The sequence below is a fragment of the Triturus cristatus genome, chromosome 1_1 (assembly GCF_964204655.1).
Source record: "Triturus cristatus chromosome 1_1, aTriCri1.1, whole genome shotgun sequence".
In the NCBI taxonomy this organism is placed as follows: domain Eukaryota; kingdom Metazoa; phylum Chordata; class Amphibia; order Caudata; family Salamandridae; genus Triturus; species Triturus cristatus.
In genome coordinates this window covers 663,259,607-663,286,262 of record NC_140579.1, presented here as the reverse complement: position 1 = coordinate 663,286,262, position 26,656 = coordinate 663,259,607, and the positions used below count along the sequence as shown (strand labels likewise).

The following is a 26,656-nucleotide window of genomic DNA, read 5'->3' as shown; positions in this document are numbered from 1 at the left end:
GCGGAGCGGAGTTTCCTGTTGGGTACGTAGAAGGAGAGTCGGCTGTTGAGATAGGCTGGGCCGGTTTTGTGGAGTGCTTTGTGTGCGTGGATCAGGAGCTTGAAGGAGATTCTCTTGTCGATGGGGAGCCAGTGCAGGTTCCTCAGGTGGGGGGAGATGTGGTCGCGGCGCGGGACGTCGAGGATCAGGCGTGCAGAGGTATTCTGGATTCTCTGTAGTCTGCTGATGAGTTTTGCTGAGGTTCCGGCGTAGAGGGCGTTTCCGTAGTCGAGCCTGCTGCTGACCAGGGCTTGGGTGTCTGTTTTCCTCGTGTTTGTCGGGATCCATCTGAAGATCTTGCGGAGCATGCGGAGGGTGTTGAAACTGGTGGAGGAGACTGCGTTGACTTGTTTGGTCATGGAGAGTTTTGAGTCGAGGATGACTCCCAGGTTGCGTTCATGGTCGGTGGGGGCCGGGATGGACCCCAGAGATGTGGGCCACCAGGAGTCGTCCCATGCGGAGGGGTTGGACCCGAGGATGAGGATTTCTGTCTTGTCTGTGTTTAGTTTTAGGCAGCTGTCCTCCATCCAGTCGACGACAGCCTTCATTCCCTGATGGAGGTTGAATTTGGCGGTGAGGGGGTCCTTGGTGAGGGAAAGGATCATTTGCGTGTTGTCGACGTAGGAGATTATGTTGAGGTCGTGATGTCGGGCGATGCGTGCTAGTGGCGCCATGTAGATGTTGAACAGCGTCGGGCTGAGGGAGGATCCTTGTGGGACGCCGCAGATGATCTTAAAAGCCTCGGAGCGGAACGGGGGAGTCGGACTCTCTGAGTTCTGCCAGAGAGGAAGGTGGGGATCCAGTCCAGGGCTTTGTTTTGGATCCCTGCGTCGTGGAGGCGCGTGCGTAGTGTGTGGTGGCAGACGGTGTCGAAGGCGGCAGAGAGCTCCAGGAGGATGAGGGCTGCTGTCTCGCCGTTGTCTAGCAGTATTCTGATGTCGTCTGTGGCGGCGATGAGGGTGGTCTCGGTGCTGTGGTTACTGCGGAATCCTGATTGTTATAGGTCCAGGATGTTGTTGTCTTTGAGGTGACGGGTGAGCTGGGTGTTCACTATCTTCTCGATGACCTTAGCTGGGAACGGGAGCAGGGAGATGGGGCGGAAGTTTTTGAGGTCGCTCGGGTCAGCTTTGGGTTTCTTCAGTAGGGCGTTGATCTCTGCGTGCTTCCAGCTCTCAGGAAAGGTGGTGGTCTCGAAGGAGAGGTTGATGATTTTGTGCAGGTGGGGTGCGATGGAGTTGCTGGCTTTGTTGAAGATGTGATGTGGGAGGGGGTCTGAAGGGGAGCCAGAGTGGATAGATCCCATGGTGTTGATAGTGTCCTCGATGCTCACGTTAGCCCAGGTGGTCAGGGCTTTGTGGGTGGTGGGGTGCAGTGGGTTAGGTGCGGGGTCGTCCGGGGTCTGAAGCTGTTGTGGATGTCGGTGATTTTCCGGTGGAAGAAGGTGGCAAGCGAGTCGCACAGGGCTTGTGATGGTGGGATGTCGTTGGCGTTGGAGCTGGGGTTGGAGAGTTCTTTTATGATGGTGAAGAGCTCCTTGCTGTTGTGCGCGTTGTTGTCGAGGCGGTCTGTGAAGGAGGTCTTTTTGGGGGTCCTGATGAGGTGGTGGTAGTTGCGGATGGCGTCTTTGTAGGCAGTGTGGCTGTCTGGCGTCTTGTCCCTGTTCCGTGTGTTTTCCAGTTTCCGGCAGGTGCGTTTGGAGTCGAGGAGTTCCGGGGAGAACCAGCTGACTCTTCTGCTGGTGCCTCTGGTGGTGGGGTTTTTCAGTGGTGCGATGGTGTTGGCGCAGTCGTTCATCCAGCGTTCGAGGGAGAGTGCCCCCTCATCCGGGTTGGTGGGGTTCGTCAGAGGGTTTGGTGCGAGGCTTGTCTGGAGTTGTTCTTCAGTGATCTTGCCCCAGCGGCGGCGGGGGGTCTGTAGGGTGCGGTGGGGTGCGAGCGGATTTCGGAGGGAGAAATGGATGCAGTGGTGGTCGGTCCAGGTGAGTTCGGAGACGTGGCTGAAGGTGACGTGGGGGCTTGAGGAGAAGATTGCGTCAAGTGTGTAGCCGGCGGTGTGGGTCGGTGTTGTGACGAGCTGTTTGAGTCCGAGGTTGACGAGATTGTCAATCAGGGTGGAGGAGTTGCTGTCGTTGTTGTTTTCCAGGTGATAGTTCAGGTCTCCGAGGAGGATGTAGTTGGTGGAGGTCAGTGCGTGTGGGCTGATGAGGTTGGCGATGGAGTCGCAGAATTAAGCTCGGGGTCCTGGTGGTCTGTAGACGAGGGTGCCTCTAAGGGTGGCCTTGGGGTTCGTGTGGATCTGGAAATGGTTATGAGTGGTGGGATTTAGGACAATACAAACGTTTAGGTCAAATTTACATAGTAAGTATGTTTATATTGAAAGGTTGAGGCACATGTACAAAAGACTACACATGTTGGCCTCACATCCATGCTTTCTTTCATCTCTTTGCAGTTTCAGTGATGCATATTGAAGGTGTCCGGGAGGGACACCAGTCCGAGGGGCTGCAGAAGTATGGTCACACCTTTCCTGAGAAGCAGTGCCTCACCATCTCCTTTAAGGGCAAGCGCCGGAACCTGGATCTCGCTGCCCCAACCGAGATGGAGGCCCAGCAATGGATCCGTGGCCTGAGTAAACTGATGAAGCGAGGGGAGGCCATGAGCCAACGTGAAAAACTCGACCAATATCCTTTGCACTGTTTGCAGCAATGGCGCCTGTTCACAGCACCATGCTGGGTAAGACGTGGATGGGTCCATTAGTGTTACACCTCATTAATTTATGGCCCCATAGAGTTGGAAAAGTAGATGTCTCAATTCCGTCACTCCCAAGAATGAAACCAACTCATATTTATATATTTGACAAATGGCACTTTAAAGCCACTAGGGAAAAACTGTTGGAACAGTATTACAATAAATAGACTTTTGGGCAAGAAGTAGGTGGATACGTCACCTATCCCTACTCTGCCAAAAGAGTGCTTCAGTTGCTCTTTATGCACAGTGTAATCATGACATATTAATTGCTTCTTTGGATTGAGTGCATATCCCTTCTGTGTTGAGAACTGTGACCAGAAGTGATGTTCTGACCAGCACAATGCAGGATGGTGTTCGGTAGCTGATGCTACAGCATGCTTCTTGTGATACAAGGGGACATACCTGCGTGTCCGAGGCCACCCAGGTCCTGAATCCTGACATCCTCCATGTAGTATCCCCAAATTAGCAGACAAACTAAAGTGCTGTCTCTCAAATAGTGAGACATTAGTTTTTTCAGAGATGCAAAATTGTCTACTCTGTCCATGCGGTACATCCATGAAAAGTAAGACTACGTTTATCAGTCCTTACTTATCCCATTTCTAATATTTATATGACAAATCTAAAATACGGCACTAAATATGTTTACAAGACACAATCAGATTGTAATAACGATATATTACTATGAACAGAATTTAAAAAAGAATAAGGAGGTGTCAGAAGGTATAGAGGGATGCTTGCCAAGGCCTAGTTTACTTTGCACAGGATTCAACTGTGTGGTCCCCAGTAGAGGCCCAGTTAGCTGATTTTTGGGCTTCAGGGAGAAGTGTCATGCTAAGTACCCCTTCTGCCTCAGATGCCAGCTGGCTGAGTTCAGCAAGTGACCCTTCCCCTACCTCCATAACAGCCATTGTGTTCCAAAATCTGTCCTTTGATGGAATATATGGGATGCAACTCCTAAAGTCTGCTCTTCAGCCATACCACAGCAAAACCATCCATTTTGCTGAGTTTTTACAGACAAGCAGGGAGGGGTGAAGAGCAACACAGCATATGTGAGATATGAGAGGGAGAGAGCAGCAAATGAGGGAGAGAACTATAAAACACATGTGCTGTTACAGTGTACCAAATGAAAAAGAAAACATAGTTCCCTAAATGTGAGCAGAGGAAGGAAACAAGTCAGCCAATCAAAAGGATCATAAAGAGGTTATCCTCCAGAGGAGGAGCACACACAAGAAGCAGACTGAAAGTAGCAAATTAGACGCAATCAAATGAGATTGACAATAAAGCTGCAGCTACCAGAGGTTCTTTGTGGCTCCTCCAAGCTGGGTACGTTATTTGGTCCTTCCCACGATGGTGCGGGGAGGGGGGAGTGTAAAAGTCCTGATGCTACTCCTCAGTCACAGTGCAGGCCCATAGGGGTCAGCATAGCGGCCTCTCTCCTCCGGTGACAATCCTGACCAGGTCACACTTCTTGCTTGGTCCCGGTGGCCCCCTCTGGCATACGGGGTCACCCTTTCTTCACTGAACACAGACTCTGACCCAAACAACACAGCACATTTCTTCATGGTGGCCCCTGCTGGCATACCGGGTCTCCGGCTCACCACCACACATGAGCTATGGCCTACTCTGCATGGCAGTCTTTTCATGGTGGCCCCTCCTGGCATATTGGGTTGTAGGCTTTCCACGGCGCACAAGCTATGGCCTACTCGGTACAGCAATCTCCTCACCGCGGCCCCTTCCAGGTATATTGGGTCTCCGGTTCCTCGTGCACAAAAGGGATAACCTGTTTGGTGCAGCAACGATCACAACTCATTTCATAGTTGTCCTCCCCTGGCATACGCGGGTTGCCAACTTTCCCTGCATCTAGGCAATGACTTGATCAGTGCCGCAGCCAATTCTTCATACCTCACTGAGGAATCGACTCGACAGGGTTCTCCACTGGACCTCGCTTCCTCCAATGCTCTCTTCTCCCTCACAGGGCACACTAGTCATTAGTAAGTAGGCAGGCGCTGGTGCTCCAGGGTCCAGTGGTCTTGGATTACCTGGGTGATGTCCCCTCACCCAGCTGGAAGACTAGCAGACCTTGGCCACTAGTCCTGGTCACAGGCAGACGTCTTGCAGAGCTTCTCCTCCAAACACAGCTCGACTGGCTGCTTGGCAGTTGAAAATGTATTGGGTATCAAGCTCCTCTTCTTATAGTCCATTTCCAAAACCCTAATGTGATTTATAGTCTGAGTCTTTGAGGTTTATGTTGGGAATCTGCTTTCTTTTGAGGTGCCCACTCCTCTGCCCCATCTTTCTCCAGAAAGCAGCCTGTCACAGCAGCAGCAACTCCAAAGCTGGTAGTCCTACAACGCAGGCAATGGGAGTGACGAGGGACTCACACCTGGATGTCAGCAACAGTGATATGTGTATCAAACTGTTAACCTAGGGACTCTTTATGACTCTCTTATCAGACTCCTTCCTTGTGACATGTCTCTGAATCAAAGATCACCCTTTGAAGTATACCGGGGGATACTGGCCAACCCTCTCTCCAGTGTGTCCCACCCAGCCTACAAGAATGCGGAAATCCATGAATCTGTTGGGGGGGATTCCTCTACCTCCTCTCCTCATGCTTAACCATGAAGCCCTAGGTCTCCCAAAATGGAACCCGGCCATGTACTGTATCACTCACAGGCACACATACACCCAACACATGCATATAACATGCATGCACTGCACAGTACTGCATTAGCCCTGTATTGTACTGTTCTCAGGCACACATACATCACAAATGCACTGCGCAGCACTACACACCAAACCGATGTAGGCCAAGGGTGAGTTAAGCACACAGAAGCGGAACTTTAAATGAGTGAACCTGTAGGCCTCACTCCAGTCACACAGGTAAAAAGGAACTGTTCACGTCTACTGATCACTACACAGTATGCCTTTACCACTGCGCTCGTGCCGCTTAACTCATAGTAAGGGCAGTAGCCTTTCAACACTATGAGGGTAACGCTTTGGGCACCCCTCCCGGTCAAACAAGATGTCAATCCCTGAAACAAGCCTGTGTCATGGCGCACACGCATGGCCCGTGTTTGCCTATTGCAACAAAATTCAGCAAAAGGGATCCAGACATCAATACAGTTGGGGCACTCATGGCAAGGATATATGGCCATTACAATGGAGAGGACTTTTCCATCTCAACAGCTACCAACCTAAATGGGTGATTTCAGGAACCCAGGTAGGACCCTGGCGTACCACAGATTTCCAGTAGGACTTTCCCATAGACTTTGGCCCATAGCCAATGCCAAGGTCCCAATGTACTCCTGACAGACAGTCTTGGTTTAGAACAACATATAGGTGAACTCAGGTGGAGATGCACTTATTAGTTGTTGCCGCACCCTTTTTAGAGATACCTCCCAGAGTAGGTGTATAACACCTCTGTGTATAGCACCCCAGGAAAGGAGGAGGTGTGCCCTTTCCCATGGTGGAGGAGAGGTGGAATCAGTGCTTAATTTATATGAAAGTAAGAGCCAGGGTCTTTCTTAGGAGGCCACTGCAGCTTGCACCTCCCATGGCCCCTGCTAGCGCTTCAAATGCCAGACCAGCACAACTACTAACCATCACACACCTACAGGTGTGACAATTTGGACTATTTCATACCACCTAAATCTATGAGAAAGGCCTGAGCATCAGGTATACAGTTTTAATGTATATTGAGAGAGAGAGAAAGATTGTATGTGTGTGTGTGTTTGTGTGTGTGTGTGTGTGTGAATTATGTTGTCTTCAATTAGCAAGTAGCGCCACCATGTGGTGGGCTGTCATAAGTGCCGCCTTTGAGAATTAAGTGCCGGTGCCGAGCATCGGAAACCACTTGCTCAAACTAAGCACTGGATGGAACGTTACCTCACCATGAGTTCGTTCGAGCCACAAGAAGAGAGAGAATGTGTACATGGGGAACATGATTGAGTGTGGAGTTTGCAGGCCTCCTAGAGATATATGTTTGTGTACAGATGTGAGTTTTCTCTGTTGTGACAGACACTTGTAAATTAACCTCTAGAGTATCACCCCCACCAGGTGTGTATGTGTGATTTCTTTGTCTTTAGGAGATAAACATGCCCGTAGACCAGTATGGAAACACCATGACTGCATGAGATCATGTGACTGTGACTGTAACAGAAATGCTTTGTGTCCTTATGGAACAAGATGCACATAGAACTAGGATGTAAGCTGTGCCATGTACAGGTTAGAGCAAACCTGCCTCACAGATAGAGGTATACAGCCAAGGAGGTACATAGTCCCAGGGCTGTATCAATCCTACAGATGATCATTTCGTTTTCTTCTACATTTGTCTGCGTCTATATACTATTAGCAGGTATTATTTCCATCTGAAGCTATCTGAGTAGAGGTCACCCCAGAAGGATGCCTCGAGTAGTCATTGTGATGCCTTGTACAATCTCTGTGCTGTACGGTTGGTGAGGTGGTAGGTGCAAGATCAAGTGCAAGAAGACAGCTGGTACGTTAGTTTTCCTTATCGCATCTGCATTTGGATCAGGGACTACCTGAATCAGGCTGATGAAAACAAGGACAACAAGATGAGCTTCATGGAAATCCAGAACATGCTCAAGATGATCAACATTGACATGGACGATGACTATGCCTTCCGCCTCTTCAAGGTACCTGTTCTGCCGGTCTTCTGTCCTATCTCCTTGCCTTCATGCTATCCTCCTGCCTGTCTGCAGTGCTGTGCACCTGGGGTACCTCTCCTCCCCACCTTTCCTGAAGCCTTCAAACCTTTCTTCTTACCATGGCGCTTGTCCTTGCAACATTGCTTGAATCCTTAAAACCTTTCACGTCTATATGGCACCTGTTCTCCGTGCTTTCCCTAAATTCTGCCCACCTTCACCTATCTATGGTACCACTTTTCTTCTCCTACCTTTTCAACGATAACTGCTTTTCTCCATTCTTGAATAGCTGGACACTTCTTACACCTCTTTGAAGCCTGCTTTCATATTTTTGCCAATTCTCCATGCTTTCTGGTCACCCGTTGTCCGTTTCTAATTATCTCATCAATATTAAATCCTCCGCCCATCCTGTGCTTAATTTGCAGAAAAAAACACATCCTGGGGGCCAAAGTTTTGCTCAAAAGCTTGCAGTTGGTGCTATCGAAGGCCAGGTTGCAAAATACCAAGGCTGCTTTGCTGTTTTGATTCCTTTTTAATCCACCACCAGACACAATCTGCCTCTTTATCTCACTCTAAGAGCTTCTTTTTCATCTCAACCTCTTCCTTTGTCACTATTTTTCCGTCAATCCCATTTCTCCTTCTTTCTCCATTAGGTGTTTTTCTCTCTTTTGTTCTGTATCAAAGTTTTTCGAGAAAAAAAAAGTACGAGTCCCCAAAAATTAGTGCTGGCGGGCCCCACCTGCGAGCACCTGCTCAAACTAAGCGCTGCGCCCATTGGACTCTTTAAGGCACCCACTCTCTTCAAATGCTCCTCTTCACACACTTGAAGATACCTCCTCTTCACCTCCCACTTGGCCAACCCACCTTTCCAAGACTCTTGATGGGCACCTGTTTTCCACCTGTCTCTAATCCTCCGCTTCAAGGAGCCTGTGCTCCACCTACCGTTCATCAACTATTCATGCCTCTTGAAGGCGCCTGCTCCCCACCAGCCTCTTCAAGGCGCCTGTCTCCACCTGCCTCTAATCCCCCTCTTCAAGGTACTGGCCATGCCCCTACCGCTAATTATTTTGCTTCTATGGGCCTGCTCTGTACCAGCCTCCAATCCTTCACTTCAAGGCACTTTATCTCTATCAGCCTCTAATTCTCCTTTTCAAGGCGCTTGCTCTCTACATACAGCCTCCACTCATCCCCTTGAAGGCGCCCACCCTCCCCGACCTTCTTTCCTCTAGGCTGTGTAAGGATTGGGATAGGAATATTTGCAAGTGCCTATGAACACGTCTGTGCAGTGCCATTTTATCTCACTCCACGGATTTAATACGATCTGAACATATTTTACTATGAAGCATTATAAATGGCGACGTGTGGTGAAATGTTTAATTTACGATTTGCTTGAAGGCCCTCGTTCACCACATCCTTTGCTTTGGCCTCTAGAGGCTCCTGCCTTTATATACCTGCCTTCCACTTCTTCAAAGTTTCCACTCCTCTGCTGATCTTCCCAAAAACCCACAGTTTCAAGGCTTTTACATATCTTCTTCTTTTAATTTGCTCCACCCATCTCTTACTTCAGCGCCTTTTTCCGATTTCGTTTGTGTCTTTCAGGTACTTTGCTTTTCCCTTACCTTGCTCCATCTCCCTCTTTCTGTCCTGACTTCTACTACTTCACACCTTCCTTATTTTCTGTCACCTCCTCTCTTACAAAGCTTTCAGTTCCCCTGGGCGTATGCCTTATCCTCTACTCTGCCAATTGATTGACCCTTCATGGATGTCAATTAGGTGTAGCCTTGGGCAGCAACCAGTACACCTGGCTTTTCCTGTGGCAGTCTTGACACTGTGCTTACTGCTCCTGGCCTCGTGGTTCATGAACTCAACAGCAGCAGGAACAGAAAGTGAGCATGACACAAAGATTCATATTTGTTTATAGTTTCCAAAGCTTGTCCCTCCGCCTTCTCCTCAGTAGTAAATATGAGACAGTTAAAGGCACAGCTGGGACAAGCAGTCAGCCCGGACGGTGATGTCGCTGGGAAAGGAGGGGTGTGGTGGTGCCTTTTTTGCTACCTCCAGCATTATGACGAATCAGCGTATCTGGTTCTGCTACTGAGGCCTGTCGAACTTTTGTGTGGTGCAGTTCAACCCCGCCTTGCAGGGCCGGACTCTGTTCAAGTATTGCCTCTTTGTAAGAAGAAAATGTGTTCTGCTGAAAGTGTTAAACTTTACCAGACCTGCTGGCAAAAGACGGCCAAGCAGAACTGTCCCGGCAAATTCGGGACGCCTGCTCGCTCTAAAGAAGGTAGATTTAGATTTTGTAACTTTAGAGGTTTGGCAGTCTGAAAAACTACATCACAGTGGGCAGGGCCGGACAGGCCTTTTATTCCACCAGGCATTTCCCCGGTAAGCAGGCTCAGATTGGTCCGGGCACTTGGGCAATAGTCCAGTCTCTGAGTTGAAGCTGTGGGCTGCTTTTTTTGGCCAGCGTGTTGGCCAAATTTGGGCTGTGCCTGTGCTGTTCAGATGCCACCTGAGCAGCCTTTCTGGAGGCAGATGGCCTCTATAACCTCCCTTTTACCCAGGGTGGTGTCGTTTCCAGTTTCTCCCTGGGCCGGTCATTAATGTATGCATATTGAGCAGGAGCAGGGGGCTTGAGCACAAGTGGCCTCACTTATATTCAGATGTGGCTCACCAGTGTGAACTAGTCCGTGCACGGAGTCCTGGCAATATTTATCTCAGTGAAGTTAAGAAAACAAGCCTCTTATGTAGAACCCACCTCCCCCTTCTTTTTTATAAAACGTAAAACACTGAAGCATTCTTTTGGGAAAAGGCGCAATCTGCAAATGTGGGCCACTTTGTGCCTGGGCCTATCTTTGATCCCAATCCAGCCAGGAGAGAGAGAATGGATGGATGAAATTAGATTGCACGAGGGACGAGGAAACTATGGGAGGGGGCTGGTTGGAGCATTTTTACCAGGGCTGCTTTTGGTTCCAGTGTGTGGGCTAACTCAGGTCACCGCTGCATTGAGATGGCATATTAAAGGCCACCACACTGGTTTTCTCCTCATTAGCATCACTAGGGGTAAATATATTTCCATAGAGGTGTTCTGCAGCACATTATCTGAGCTGCAGCTCCTCCCATCCAGTGATCTTGTAAACAAAGGCTTCCCACTCGCAGGCACATCTGCACAGATCGTGTCCACAGTGATGGTGCTGTGTCAGGGCCTCCCACTCTGACTAGATCCATCTGAGGCTGGTTCTGCTCTCTCGTGTGCTCTTAGATTTCACTGCATTGTTGCACGCAGTGCATGTGATTTGTGTTGGACCAACCAGTGTCGAAGCTTAAGGCCAGAAGGCCTTGTAGGATACTGGGAAACTCTAATACCCTGAGAAGTAGGGTCAGCTACAAGAGCTGGACAGGTTACAGGGGATATAGGGAAACCCTGCCTACTGGAGGGTCTAAGGGCCTTGTTGAGATTGCAGCTGACCCTACAAAACCCCACGTGGGCCTGGGGACTGCTTTCAGGGATCACAGAACTTGGGACTCGCAATGTTCTCGCGGGCATGTGCCAGCACAAGGTGCTCAAATATGGAAATATTTGATAGGATATTCTACAAATTTCCTGGTAAACTTGTTGCTTGTCAGATAGTATATTTGGAAGATTGTCCCTAAATGCATTCACCTGCGATTTTTACTTTGAAAGTGTCTTGGCGAGGACACTCCAAACCACTTTGGAGAGGCCTGGGCTCGGTCTGATGCTTGATACAAAATCCTGGTGTTGGAATATTTTGCAGAATATCTTGCAGAGTCCTATATCGATTGCAGCCTGGCCTTTGTAAACACTTTCTGAAGAGGAAAGGGAGCTGTGTGGCACCTGCTTTGGAATAAAATACTGAAAACCGTGCCCCAAGCACTGTATATTATTAGCACCTCCACCCTGCCCCCTCTCCCCAGCCAGTAAACGCTCCATCACAAACCTTGCCAACACTGAAGCCCATTACTCCTCATTAAGGCAGCCAGTATGACTCTAGGCGCTAGGTCTTCCTTAACACAGTCTGCAGTACACGGTAAATCAAATCAAATCATGGAATATTTATTTAGCGCACATATCACTCGAAAGTCACATGGCACTGGTGGATGACTGAGATGAAATAGATTTGGTGCAATTAGATGTCAAACAGCCATGTCTTTAACTTCCTACAAAAACAGTTATGGTCGTTTATGGTACGTAGATGCAGGGGCAGTTTGTTCCACAACATCGGAGCAAGGAAGGAGAAAGATCTCACTCCATTAGTAGTGGTACGAATTCTGGAAGATGTTAGGAGTGCTAGATTACTGGATTTCAAAGTTCTGCCAGGTTGATACCAGCTTAACTTATTGGCCCAAAAGCCTGGACCTTTCACGTACATATTCTTATGCGTTAAGCAAAGAATCTTAAAGCGTATTCGTTTCCTCACAGGCAGCCAGTGTAGGAGTTTCAGATTGGGTGCCGATGGGGATCTTGGTGGGAGATTGAGTACCAACCTTGCTGCAGTATTCTGCAGAACCTGCATCCTTGAAAGAAGGTGTTTATTTGTGGATGCCAGCAGGGCGTTCCCGTAGTCCATACGGCTGATAATAAGTCCCTGGACTAGGGGTTTTCTCGCCTCCATCGGAATCCATTTAAAAACTTTGCGCAAGTTACACATGATGCCAAAGCAGGAGCTGTCTTATTAATGTGGTCTTTCATTGACAATTTATTGTCCATTTGAAAGCCAAGATTACGCGCCGTCTGTGTTGGAGTAGGACAGGGGCCAAGGCTTAAGGGCCACCGTCATGTGACCAGTGCTCATAAGCCCTGCCAAAGAGCATTATCTCGGTTTTTCCTCCATTTAGCTGCAGGTGGTTGGTGCACATCCACTTCTCAATGTGAGATATACAGTTCCTAAAATGAGATTTAGTTTCCATTGGATCAGGACCAAGAGTGATCAGAATCTGAGTGTCGTCGGCATACGACACGACATCAAAGCCATAAGATCTAATCACTTTGGCTAAGGGGGTCACGTAAAGCTTGAAAAGTGTCGGGCCTTAAATAGAGCCCTGTGGTACTCCCATCCTGACAGATCTACTACACAAGATGGTATTGCCCACCTGTACTATCGTAGTACGGTTAGCCTTTCCCCTGACACCAATCTCCCAGAGCTGACGTTCAAGAATACTGTGGGAGATGGTGTCAAACGCTGCTGATAGATCTAGCAGGACAAGGATAGATGACTGCCCCCTGTCCAATGCCAGTCTGATGTTGTCAGTTACTTCCAGCAGAGCTATTTCAGTGCTATGGGCTGCCCTGAAACCCGCTTGTGAGGGGTCTAGCAGTCCCTGGCTCTCAAGATGGGCAACAAACTGTTTATTGACCAGTGACTCGAGCATCTTATTGAAATGGGGGAGCAACGATATTGGACAATAATTGGAAAGAAGCTTCAGGTCTGCAGTAGGGTTTTTTAGAATAGGCCTGACTCTAGCAGTTTTCCATATTGTAGGAACTTCCGATTTTGACAATGACTTGTTAAATAAATCGGTGAGGCTGTCTAACAACGCTGGGGCTATGATTGGAAGAATTCTTGGTGGCAGGGGGTCTGTAGGAGAGCCGGATTTTACTTTTATAATAGCTTTGGTCCCTTCTTCAGAACTACATTGGGTAAATTCTTCCAAAATGTGAGGAGGATCAGAGGCAGTTATGGAAAGATTTCCCGGGGCATTGATAGCAGCTAGTGGGGGAAAGGAATTATGAATTGCTATGATCTTATCATCAAAAAATTTGGAGAGGGAATCTATCCAGTCCTGAGAGGTAGAGGGTTGCGTCTGAACAGGTGGAGTAGAGAATTCTTTTAAGATTTGGTAGAGCTCTTTGTTTGAGTTTGCTGCCTTCTCAATACGATTTAGGAGAAATCATTTTTTTGTTTGTCTTATATTTTCCATATATTTGTGGTGAACACCTTTATATGATTCACGGTCTATTGGGTCTTTACTTTTTCTCAATTTCCGCTCCGCAGTCCTACAGGAGAGCTTTGCTGACTTTAATTGTTCCGTGAACCAAGGAGTAGCTCGGGTTTTAACTGTAACTCTAGTGAGAGGGGCAATTTTATCCAATGCATTAGTTATTGTTCTTTCCAGGGAAATTGCTCTTAGATCGATGTTATCATTTAGACTGGGTTGGGTTGGACTTAAGTGAGTAGTAAAGAGAGGTAAGGTGACTTTGCGCCAGGATCGTCGCCAAACTGATTCTTTCCTGGGGACCGTGTTGATGGTGTGGTCTAAAATAACACATTTTAATAGGCTGTGGTCCGACCATAATAATGGTAGAGGAGACTCAACCTTAACCTCTTTAGAGTTTGTTAACAGTAAGTCAAGTGTGTGACCCGCAATATGAGTGGGCCCGATTACCAATTGGACTGGTTCCAGAGTGCTAATACTAGAAATTAACTGATCTGTGTCTGGGTCCTGTAATAATTCCGCATGGTAATTAAAATTTCCTAACAGAAGGAAAAAATCTGAGGCTAATACATGTGGAGCAATTAGCTCCAGTAGCTTATATGGAAAGTCATTTTTGGGGCCGGGAGGTCTATATACTAAAGCTCCTCTCCATGTTCCTCCTGACAGACCCTCCATTTTAAAGACACATAGTTCCATTTTATTCGTGCTTATGGTTTCTAAAGAGGTGATGTTCACAACCGGAGTAGTGACTATAAGCAGGCCACCTCCTATATTCTTTTCCCTATCCACTCTTATAATGTTGTATTGTGGAGGAAAAGCAGTGACCACGTCTGGAGAGTCATGCTCGTGCAACCAGGTTTCCGTGATAAAACAGATATCTGGTAATTCCGAGACAATGAGACTCTATATTTCAAGGGCGTGTTTGGGGATGGAACATGCATTGAAATATAGTGCTTTTAGTGGTTTGGAGATTTTAGTATGGAGTTACATGTTACTTGCGTTTCATTAGGGGGAGCTGGTATGCTAGGACATAAGGTTCTTTGCACCCCACTTGTAGTTATAACTTCTTGTGTAGCTTGATGTTTGAGAGATAAGTGGTTAAGATCTTTCAACTCCTGACTTGAGTATTTGAACAGTCATTTCAGTGGCTTACTAAATTAAAGGAGGAAACAGAGTGGAGTGTATATAAAAAAATAAAAGGCAGGGGTCGTGGCAGTGGTCTGGTGCGGATGGGCTTGCCTTTGGCGTGCCGCTGCGCGCGTCCGCTGCCCAGCCCCGCCTTTTGTAGGGCTGAAGGCTGGTTGAAAATGCTGGTGTGCTAACTGCACTTCCGGTAGGCAAACCGGCAGACCGGAAGTGGAACGCCTTCTCGTCCCTCCGCTCAATCGGCACAAGCCGTGGCGGACCGAGGACACACTACTATCGGGAAAGTGCTGTCAAAGTTTAAAAGAGAGTAAATTCGGCGCAATTAAAAATTGGGGGTAATAGCAGCAAAGGCTAAAAACACAAACACAAAATACAATTTCAAGTGTTTCTCACAGCCTTATTCAATACAATTCATCTCTTGCTTGTCTCTGTGCCCACAGACATGTGATCGATCCACGAATGCCAGGCTAGAGGAGCACGAGATTGAGGAGTTCTGCACCTTGCTAATGAAGCGCCTGGAGCTGGAGGAGATCTTCAAGCTCTACTTTGGGGAGGACCGTGTGCTGTCGGTGGAGGAGCTGCTTGAGTTCCTGCGGGACCAGGGCGAGAGTGCCACGCTGGAGAACGCCCGTAGGATCATCCAGACCTACGAACTGAACGAGAAAGGTAGGGGCCGATGGCAGGCGGCCACTCTTGGGATATACCGTAGGAACAGCACCCAGGGGGTAAGCACAAAAGCGTGCAACGTCTGCACTGCTGTTGGTTTATGTTCAGTGTTGGGATAAATGCTGTGTATATGGCATCTTTCACGAGCACTAAATCCATATCAGTCCACCCAAGTGCGTGGAGGTGACTGAATGTTCAGTTTGAACTATACAAGAAATGCATTCACTTTACCCAACAAATGTAGCAGCTGAGCAACTCAAAAACACTGTAATTACTGTATTTCACCACAAAATGCAACTCCCAGTCTATTTTTTGTTGCTTTTAGTGCACTCTGATAGAAACCTACAAAAAATAGCTTCCTGGGATCCGTCACATAGGTAAAGCAAAATAACAAGGGCACACACACACACACACACCCACGCACACACACACACACACACGCTGCCAATGACAGTACCAACACAACTACTAACCATCACACTTCTACAAATGTGACGATTCATACTATTCTAGGCCCCATAGCTATAAGAATTGCTTGAAGACATATGTTTGCCATTTTTTTATGTATATTGAATTAATAAACAACTGTTGTTGTGCTGATCTCTAAACTAGATAAACAGGGCCACAATATGGCACACTGTCATAAGAGACAATTAAGTGCCGGTGCCAAGCCCAGGAAACCACCGGCTCAGATTAAGCGCTGCTTTAAACAGGGTTGTCAGTAGTCTCCTAGGTTAGTTGAATGTATACACCCAAAGAGTTTCTTGGCGATAAACAGACAGGAAGACCATTGCAGAAGTTGCTCCTCATTAGTTCGTGTAACAGACCGCTCTTTGTAGGTCACTGGCTAGGCCTGTCTTTAAGGAAGTTTTAGACATGGGGCAGGTAGGGTTTGTTTCAAAGGGGATGTTGTGGGATAACTTTTTAACAGCATCCAAATGAAATTGTAAAATTGTAATCCAGCCAGACTTTACTGATTTGCGTTTTTTGCTAAAACTAGAAGCAAGCAGTGGTGGCTGGTTAAATCTGAAAGTGGCGAGGACTAAGACCAAATAAATTTAGCCTCGTGAGTCAGCTCGATGTTTCTCAGTGGGGGTGGCTAGGGAGTGGAGGTGGAATAAAAATTGGTTTGTATTTGCACGATTTCCAGCACAATTCATGTGATAAATGGACGAAAATCCAAAATGCAGTTCCAATTTCTTGTTTGCCAAGCAAGGCGCATTGATATGTTACTCACTGTCGCCAAGTTGGGTTTTTGGCTCACTACTGTATTTATGCTGACTTTGTTAATCAATCTGGAACACAAACAATATAGCAAGCTGACCACATGCCACCGGTTAAAATATAAAATTAGCTGAAATGTCTGTCTAAATTATAAGATGATGCACAGACTGAATCAACAAATGATCATAAATTAAACAACACACAAAAGAGCTGTGGTTGGAATCATGCAGAGAATGTGACTCAGTAATTGTGCTGGCTTGAAAAATGGCAACAAGTGTTCAGTGAAACTTACTTTGAAAAGCTCGCTGAAATATTATTTTAAGTACAATTTCACCGGGACATGAAGTATAGCAAGATAAACAAGCATTTGCAATGCAATAGGTCTCGCATGTGCGAGAGTTTAGGCTAGTGACATTGTAAATGGCAAAGCCTTTTATTTCTGTTTTGATAATTAACACATAAATAAAAGACTCTGTCATGTAAATGTGAGGCCTATTTCACTTCGAAAATTGGGCCGCCGTTGTCCTGGGCTGCTTGGAAAGTTAAAGCACGCACGGTGTGCTGAATATTGCAGAAAAGCATGTTGTGCCTGCAGTAGGAGAAACATATTAAAGAAAATAGTACTTACAGACTAAATAAGACATACCATGTTACAACAGAAGTAAAAGGGCCAGTCCTCATGTGAGGTTACAAATGAAGACTAGGTGGTACTAAAGAGGGACAAACAATCCTATGAACAAATCAGAAGCCAGCTTTTATGAAGGACAATGACACAAGTCAATGACAAATATGAGCAGAGAGTGAGCGGAGCTTCAACTCCATACTCTAATACAGCATTCCTCACAGAGCAGCGCATGCACTACCCAGGCTCAAACTAAGAGGTAACACCAGGAGATGATGGACGGAGTGCTGAAACTTTTCAGACACTCACCCCCAGTCACAGATCTGGGTTGAATCCATCATCGTTCTTTAGCTCACTTTAGCTCACTGCGCCATCCAAGTTCAGACCCAGCCATATGCAAATCAGTCTTCACCCTGTGCCTCATCGGAACAGTCCAGCCCAAACTGTCAAGACAGGTCTTCCCTGGTCTGGAAACCAGCATCCTGGGACTGCTTTCGGGGTATTTGTAAAATCCGACAAGGTTAGCAAAGAGCACAGATAGCATTTCAAGAAAAGTTTGTGTTCCTGCACTCTGTGAAGTTGGCATTTTAAACATATGGCAGAGTGCTCAAATGAATGCAACACCAGTTGAATATAATTATAAATGTAGGAATGTTAAATATGGAAACCAAAGAACGCATTCGAAATGTTCATTACTGTTTCGGAAAGGGAAGTAATATTCATGCAGTTAGTGAGAAGAGTGCGTAGACCATTATATCTCTGACTCAGGAAGGGAAATAGGATGTTCCTGCGCTTTATTAGACTATGTGAAAACAAAACACTTTCAATGCTTTTAAAATTATAACAGCATGAAACACGCCACAGATCTCTAACACTAGGCGCAGAGGGGCATGTCCCTTCCATAGCGAGGTTGCAGCGGAGTGACAGGAGAGACATACAGCTGCTGAGAGCTCTCCATGCCTCTATCGTGGCAAGAAATTACCCCAGACAAAATGCGACTGCTATGGATCAAGGAAAAAGCATTGCTCATCATCCTTAAGGAAACATAACCAATCACCGCATGGCTTCATCATAAAGCCACACAGTGATCGCCATGTTGTTTAATTGGCCAGCCCCTACACTGCCTCCAAGTACGGAACTGCAGGGACAGATCAGCCTGACTACAGCCAATCCAGGCTTTGCTCTCATGCTTTTTCTTCATGAAGCTGCATAAAAGCAATGTCAGGATTGGTGTGATCAGGTGAGCCCAGCGCTCCACGGGAGACTAGAGAGTTATGCTTTCTTTACCCTGGCTGCAAACAGAGCATGGGTCTGAGAGGTCCGAAGTGCACATGACGGGTTGGACACAGTCAGAAACCTGTTCAGCTCGACATGCACACTGGACTTCAGCTGCATGGCTTTGCTAGACAAGAAGATTGGCCCTGCCTCCACCCCTGATGTACAGAACACACACATCTGCCCATCTGAGACCTGTCCATTAAAACGTCGGGAGTGAGACTTGGGAATTTTGTAATTATACAGTTGTGGCTGCTTTTAGTAGAGGGGCAACACCCTTTTGCCCCCAAGAAAGAACTACCCCTGGAAACAAGGCGGAGGGGGAGGCTGTTGACTTGGACCCTCCTTGACTGTGGGTAAATATTTTATATGCACCACATGACACAGCAATAAGTAAATGTAATAATTTCTTAGTCTTGAACATAGGTTTTATAGGTGTCTTCCCTGAAGGGTAGCTATGCCACATGACAGGCTAAGATGTAAGGAGGTAAATACTGACCTGGGCCAAGACCGACCTCCATGTCATTACGCCCCATCTGGAGCGGCACACTGGACAATAAAATGATGGACTGTAATGTGGCCTGAGCAAGTGGCAGTGGTTTGGGCGTTTGTAGTTATTCGACCAATCACTTTTGTTGTTTTAAATCCTAGGCTAAGTGAGGATATTGAACTCACTTCCAAACGGTGCCACTACCAACGCTCAGCTGGAAGTCAGAGGGCAGGGAGGAGAAGTGTCTTGGTGTTCTCCCCTCAACAACACTAAGACATCTGTGGGGTCCTTGGTGAGGCTACCAAGCAACCCTGTGTCACCCAGGACTCCTTGCCCCAGGCCTGGGCTTCAATTCAGAACCTGTAGCATTGATTCCAGATGGACTACGCTTCCACTGGATTACAAAATGAAAGCTCAAGATTGGAACAGAGGATCCCCAGTGTCATTGAGCAAATTGATAACATCCGAACAAACACAATAATATGATGAGCATCATCAAGACAGATGAGACATGGACCCCATACTCCGTTTCTGCCATCACTGCTCATGCTGTGTACAGGGGACTATAGTTCCAGCAACAAACAGCAGGTAGAGGTGATTGTTTAATCCATAGAGTTACAGCATCATAGGGTTCTATGCTGGAACGCATCCTATGTATCCTATTTGTAAACAATGAATCATTTGTAAGCCGCAGGTTTTGTGAAAGTGTGTGAGACAACATAAAAGAAGGCTGTAAGTAGACGATGCAGAGGCACTGCAACATAAACCCCGAGAGACTGGATACCCAGAGGTTGTAAATAGTTTCTGAAATCAAGGCGGCTTAACGTAGCCATGCATATCGGGTAAACAGATCTGGGATACAAGAACACTGTATTGTGATAGAGTCTAGTGTCACTGATAGAATGCAGCACGAGGTTGCATGAACTGGCAACAAATGGGAATCAATATCTCGTCAAACTTCAGCATCTAGAGCTATTATATTCCACATCCCTACCACCCCCTAAACTCTTCATAAACATTGACCTACTGCTCTCTTTCATTGAATCTGCCCCACTGATGTCAACCTATACTGATGCAGACTGTCTTCTCTTGAAAATAACTAACTTCGCAGCACTGTTTGGCATGAATGTTTTTAATATTTCTTAATCATGCTTATGTTTTAATAGTGAGAAATGCTTGATCTGTTGCTATTTCTTTATGCCTTTATTGGTTATGCATATGTATATATATATATATATATGTCCGCATGCTCTCGCAAATCCAGATGAATCTCTCCAACAAAGGCGAGTGAAGACCCATAAATTGTGCAGAAATATTTGTTTATTTGTCACCAGATATTTCCATGACGCGTTTCGGCTGACAACGCAGCCTTGATTACATGACACGAATGAACAAGTGCTACCCCTTTTAAAGTGCTAGTGCTCAGGATTTCACAATCGGCATAGAAGAAATACTTCAGTATTAATGGCATTGTAAATGCTTAAATGCATAGAGTTCATTATATTCCTAAAAAATGTTTGTATATTGCATGGCGAATATCCTATGTTTAACAATGTTAGTTAATTAAACATCACAATGATAAAAATTTCATAATGGTATAAATACCTACAATTAATACAAAAAGTCTCTAAAAGTGATATATATAAATACATAATACCGATAAAACCTAAAATTATACAAAAAGGTGTTAATGTGAAAACAGCTAGTGTATCCCTTACTATTGTGATAAAATCTAATATATAAACTAAACCCATTAAGAATAAGTATAAATAGTGAATACTAAAAAGTCCCTATGCTATGCTATTGTATACTCCATAAATAAATGTTATGGTGCTAGTATATGCAGTTATAATTGCCAGGGAAAATACAGAAAAAATACAGAAAAAACAGAAAATATTCTGAAAAAATTCTCAAAAATTTCAGAAAAGATTCAGTAATGGTGGGGTGCAAGGTTATACATTGACAAGGAGATGAACATAATTAATATCTATTTAAATACAGAGAAATAGATAGAAATTGTTCTAAGCTTTACCGTCTATTTGTATTGTAAATTGCACAAAAGGGGAAGAAAGATAATCGATAATTTAGAGCAAAATATATATATATATATATATGAGAGCCTTGAGCTGTTTATAATGAATACTTAAATACCACTTTGGTAACACACTAAGCCATATCAATAATTTACAGCTTTGTCAACCTAAAATTCATAAATATAAGTATAATTAAAGTTAATAAATCCATAAATACTAGAATATAAAATTGATTGTTCCTGGTATAAATGCCTATAAAACCAATTAATTATAAATATATATAAATAGTAATAAAAACCAAGCATAAAAATACTATTGGGCAAGAATTTAGATATGGTCTAGAGTATTTATAGATATGTGTGTAAATCCTCTGTGGTATTCAAACCGTTAGGTTGCTTGGTATCCATTTCTACTATATACTTGGTTTCTAGACGCCTGAGTCTACCTTCTCGATCTCCTCCCCTCCTCAGCATGGGGACTGACTCTATGGCATAATATGAGAAATATTTTAAATTACTGCCATGGCATTCCAGAAAATGTCTGGCTACCGGGTAGGTCTGATCTTTATTTGTAATGGCTCTCATATGTTGTAATACTCTTTTGTGTACTGCCAGTTTGGTGCTTCCCACATATTTTAGTTTGCAGCTACACTCAAGGATATATACCGTGTATTCTGTTTTACATGTAAGATGTTGCTTAAAATCATGTATTGCATCACTGAACGCTGTTGTAAAAGTGGTAGTATTCACCCCATACTGGCACGCCTTACATACTGTACACTTAAAAAAAACTTTTCTTGCTTGCAACCAATTGGACTTACTTTGGTCCTCAGGACTGCTGCTAATCAATGAATCTGACATGTTGGAAGTTCTGCGGAAAGTTATAGAGGGGTTCTTAGGTAATAGCTTGCCTAAGACTGGATCATCCCTTACTATGGACCAGTTACGCCTAACAATAGTTCCTCAGTTGTTTTTTCTGTTTTGAGAAACCCAAAATAAGTCTTATAGATAACTGGTCTCCCTCACATTGGTATTAACTTTGTTTGTCTTGGAGGTCCTGTATTGTAATAAGTCATTTCTGGCCTTATCTTTGGATTTTCTAATGGCTGTATCCACTACTGTTGAGCTGTACCCTCTGGCTAGAAACCGCTCCCGGCGTTCCATCTGTTTAATATGTGTATCCTCTTCTTCACTACATATACGACGGATGCGTAGCATCTCCCCATAGGGGATGCTGTTAATAAGATGGGAGGGGTGTGCACTGGAGGCATGTAATATTGTATTACCTGCGGTTGGCTTTCTATGGGGTGTAGTGGTCAGATGATTATTAGTAATGTTTATCTGTACATCCAGGGATGTCTAAGTTGAGAGTTTAAGTCCCCTTGAATCCTAAGGGTCCCTAGGGTCAAACTAGCCCACTAGGTACCTCCAGTAAGCGCCACAGAGCTGCGTTGCATAGAGGTTTAAAAAGGGGCATGGCCTCAGAACACCTGTCTGCAACGCAGCTCCCTGGCGCATACTGGAGATACCTGTTGGGCTAGTTGACCCTCAGGGACCCTCAGTATTGAACTTACAACTGGCCAGGGGGCGCGTTTGCAGAGTGCTGCAGGAAGGGGGCGTAGCCTCCGGCGCTATGCCGGTCTTTTATTTATTTTATGTGTGGCCCCCGTTCTTTTTCTAATTTATTGGCCCTGGGGAACCCCCCTAATTTTTTTTGTTGTAAAAAATAAATTTGGCCCTCCCAAGGCCTTAATCGGCCCTGGGGACCCCAACCCCCGGGTCATGGCCTTTTTTAAAAAAAAATTCTTTAGGAGGGGGGCTGCGTTGCCCCCCTCCTCAGGCCACTTATGGCCCCGGGGACCCCATCCCCCAGGGCCGGCCTTTGTTTTTTATTATTTAAAAAAAAATATATTTATAGAAACACCTAGGACATGCTGGACAAACCGTATGTACCTATCACCATGACGATTTGCGTTATATTCATTCAAAGGCGACTATGCATACAATGAATCCACGTGGAATGTATTTACACCGCTAGTGAAGCTCTGACGTGTCTGACGCCCTACCGTGCCTAATCCCGGCGCCCCCGCCGGTGGGTACTCTCCAAGTAGACACCCTTGTCGTTTATTTATACAAACATGGGTAGCTATTGACGGGCACATTTAATACACACGCACACCAAGCCATTCAAAGGAGATTCAACAAAAATTCGACCAAACTATGCAAGAAACCCCCTCGCGGTTAATAAAACACACATCCACCACCGGATGTGTAATACTTTTTATTTTACTCTCTGGAAACTCACTTGAGAGTCACAGCGTGCTCCTGGCTGAGCCCAATGCTGTGTTACACCCACCAGTGCCCGCCGAGTGCCACACACCTCTGTGTGCAGGCCCTGGGGGATGGGGTCCCCAGGGCCAATAAATTAGAAAAAGAAGGGGGGGCCACACAGCCCTCCTTCTTAAAAAAATAAAATAAACAAAAGACCGGCATCGCGCCGGAGGCTACGCCCCCTCCTTGCAGCACTCTGCAAACGCGCCCCCTGGCCAGTTGTAAGTTGGGGAATTAATTCCCCTTCAATACTGAGGGTCACTGAGGGCCAACTAGCCCAACAGGTATCTCCAGTATGCACCAGGGAGCTGCGTTGCAGACAGGTGTTCTGAGGCCACGCCCCTTTTTACACCTCTATGCAACGCAGCTCTGTGGCGCTTACTGGAGGTACCTAGTGGGCTAGTTTGACCCTAGGGACCCTTAGGATTCAAGGGGACTTAATCTCTCAACTTAGAACGGCCACAGGGCGCGTTTACACAGTGGTGAAGGGAGGGGATGGGGCCTGAAGTGACGTGTGCAAACACGCCCTGTGGCGCGTTTTAAGTTGGGGAAATAATTCCCTTTCAATCCTGAGGGACCCTGGGGGCCAACTAGCCCACCAGGTGCTTCCAGTAAGCGCCACTGCTCTGCGTTGCAGAGATGTGGTGCAGGCCGTGCCCCTTTTTACACCTCTCTGCAATGGCGCTTACTGGACGTACCTAGTGGGCTATTTTGCCCCTAGGCACCCTCAGGATTCAAGGGGACTTAATCTCCCAACTTAAAAAACGGCCACAGGGCATGTTTACACAGTGGGGAAGGGAGGGGACGGGGCCTGAGGTGACGTGTGCAAACACACCCTATGGCCCGTTTAAGTTGGGGAAATAATTCCCCTTCAATCCTGAGGGCCCCTGGGGGCTAACTAGCCCACCAGGTGCTTCCAGTAAGCGCCACTGAGCTGTGTTGCAGAGAGGTGGTCCAGGCAGTGCCACTTTTTACACCTCTCTGCAACGCAGCTCTGTGGCGCTTACTGGAGGTACCTAGTGGGCTAGTTGGACCCTAGGGACCCTCAGGATTCAAGGGGACTTAATTTCCCAACTTAAAACGGCCACAGGGCGTATTTACACAGTGACGAAGGGAGGGGACGGGGTCTGAGGTGACGTGTGCAAACACGCCCTGTGGCGCGTTTTAAGAGGTAGTTTTAATCCCCTACCCTATTATATACTAGGGGCTTACTGTAACGAGGCGTCCCGGACTGACCAGGAAACCAGCCTACGTGCTGACGATATGCACTGTCCCTTTTCCCCTCTTTACCTTCAGCAGCCAGAACTGTCACTCCGGAGATCGGACATCGGGACGGAGACAGGCAAGGAAGAGTCCTGTTACTTCAATTGGGACGAATTCAGCACAAGACACACCCCCGGTGATGATGACGAGGAAGGACGGCCTTCTAAATACGCAAGTAGCAGAAGCCTGGTGTGCACGAATACAGTCGGCGAGGAGAGAGAGACGCGAGCACTCGGAGAGGAGAGAACGGAAGACTACGGACCGGACGAGAGAGCAGCAGCCAGGACGAGGACGGAGGCGGCAGAGCCAGGAGGCCAACGGTTCGGTGACTCGCCCCGCCACGTTTCTGGAGAAGCGTGGCACCAGCAGGTACGGGCTCGTATCCTGGGCTGGGCAGGGCGGCATAACGTACAGAAACCCTAGGGAGACTCCTATCCCGGTACCCGTACCCTCACTTCCCTGACACTTATAGTAGGAAACAGGCATGGTGTATGTCCTCACTCCCCCTCCCCTCACTATAGTCTGATAAGCGAACCATATACTGACACCATCTCCCTTCTCTCTTCCACGCATCACGGGGACGGATTTCTACCGCCGGCAGCCCTAACCCGACATCCTGGACCGGAGAAGCGGTGGAAGGAAACTCCACTACCAACGTGCCAATCCTGAGCCATCTGACGACATCCCCCTTCCCTTCTACAGGCCATATTTGCACAAGAAAAGACTGTACAAAACAATAAAACCCCCTTCAACCGATACCCTAGTCTCTGAGCCTTCTTCCATCCCGCAACAAGTGGTGGAGAATGCGGGCAACCTAAACACCATCTGTACCCCAAAGATGGACGAGCTACTACAACACATCATAAAAGGCCAGGAACAACTGGGATGGGTCGTGGAACAGCAACTCGTGTCCGCCCAAGCCGACCGAGATACCTTCAAGACCACCATCGCGGCCCAGTTGGACGGTTTACAAGCAGCGATAAAGGACCCCGTGGCCGGCCCTCCCCAAAGCAGCAGACCCCTCCATATGGCTCCAGCGGGGGTGTCGTTACAGAAATATGTGGCGGGCGAAGATCCCGACGCATTCCTCCTAAACTTTGTAAGAGCAGCCTTGGCGTGTGGCTGGCTGGTAGAGAAATGGCCTTTTTTCTTGGCCCCTTTACTCACCAGCGAGGCCCAGGCAGCATATCAGGTGGCCAATACCACCGGAAACGCGCCCTACACAACCATCAAGGCCATCATATTGGATCACCTGGGTCTCGATGCCGAAGCCTATAGGGCGCGATTCAGAAAGGAGAGGGGGTTACCAGGAGAGAACCCGAAGACTCTGTTCTTCCGCCTCAAAACAGCCGCGGACAAATGGCTAACCCCTACCTCCAGCACAAAAGAAGAAATAAATCATGGACAAGATATACTTGGAACAGTATCTGGAGGCTCTACCCTTTGCCACGCAAAAATGGTTGCGACAACACCCCAAACTAACCATCACCCAAGCCATTGAAATGGCATCCTCATATGCTCGGGCTCAACCCCGCTACACTCCTGGGGAACTAGATAGGCAGGGCAAACAGTTCCCTGGGAAATCAGAAAGGAGGGCTCGCCCGCAGGGAGAAATCAACCCACCCAGACCCTTGAGACCTGAAGCCCTCTCCTTCAAAGGGCCTCAATGTTTTGAGTGCGGGTTTTTGGGACACATTGCCCGACTCTGTCCCCAACGGAGAAACCAAGAAGAACCCATGGAGGTGGGCTACGTCCCCAGAGCCGTCATGTATACGGCGGAACTAGGAAGCTCCTTTTACGTAAGTGTGAGGGTGAATGGGATAGCTATACGGGCCCTCCTAGATTCAGGCTGTCGACAGTCAGTGATTCGGGGGGGCTACGTGGAGAAAAACCAGGTGGTGCCCAACTCCTTAGTAGGCATCAAGTGTGTACATGGGGATGTGAAGCTGTACCCTGTCGCATGTATATCTCTGGAAGTCCCTGGGGGAAGGCAACACCTAGTGAAGCTAGGAGTCCTAGACACACTGCCAGAGGACCTAATAATAGGGACAGACAATCCCGAATTCCTGGAGCTATTCGCTTCCTCAACCCTTATTCAACCCCGAACCCTCACCAGTCAACAAGTGGGTAGAGTCCGCCCAGCGTATATCACTCCCGAACCATGGGTAGGGGATAGAAACTTTAGATTCGCTCAAGCCAACG

General features: G+C 47.0%; 1 protein-coding gene across 1 annotated transcript in view; it reads left to right on the top strand.

The window, feature by feature from the left end:
* LOC146870820 (1-phosphatidylinositol 4,5-bisphosphate phosphodiesterase delta-3-like) overlaps positions 1 to 25,225 on the top strand; it is a 28,300-nt gene extending 3,075 nt beyond the window's left edge. The window contains exons 2-5 of the mRNA XM_085644645.1: positions 2,488 to 2,768; positions 7,250 to 7,438; positions 14,992 to 15,276; positions 25,157 to 25,225. Of these exons, the coding sequence (XP_085500771.1) occupies positions 2,488 to 2,768; positions 7,250 to 7,438; positions 14,992 to 15,276; positions 25,157 to 25,225 (824 nt within the window). The remainder of the gene's footprint in view (positions 1 to 2,487; positions 2,769 to 7,249; positions 7,439 to 14,991; positions 15,277 to 25,156) is intronic.
* The last annotated feature ends 1,431 nt before the right edge of the window (positions 25,226 to 26,656 follow it).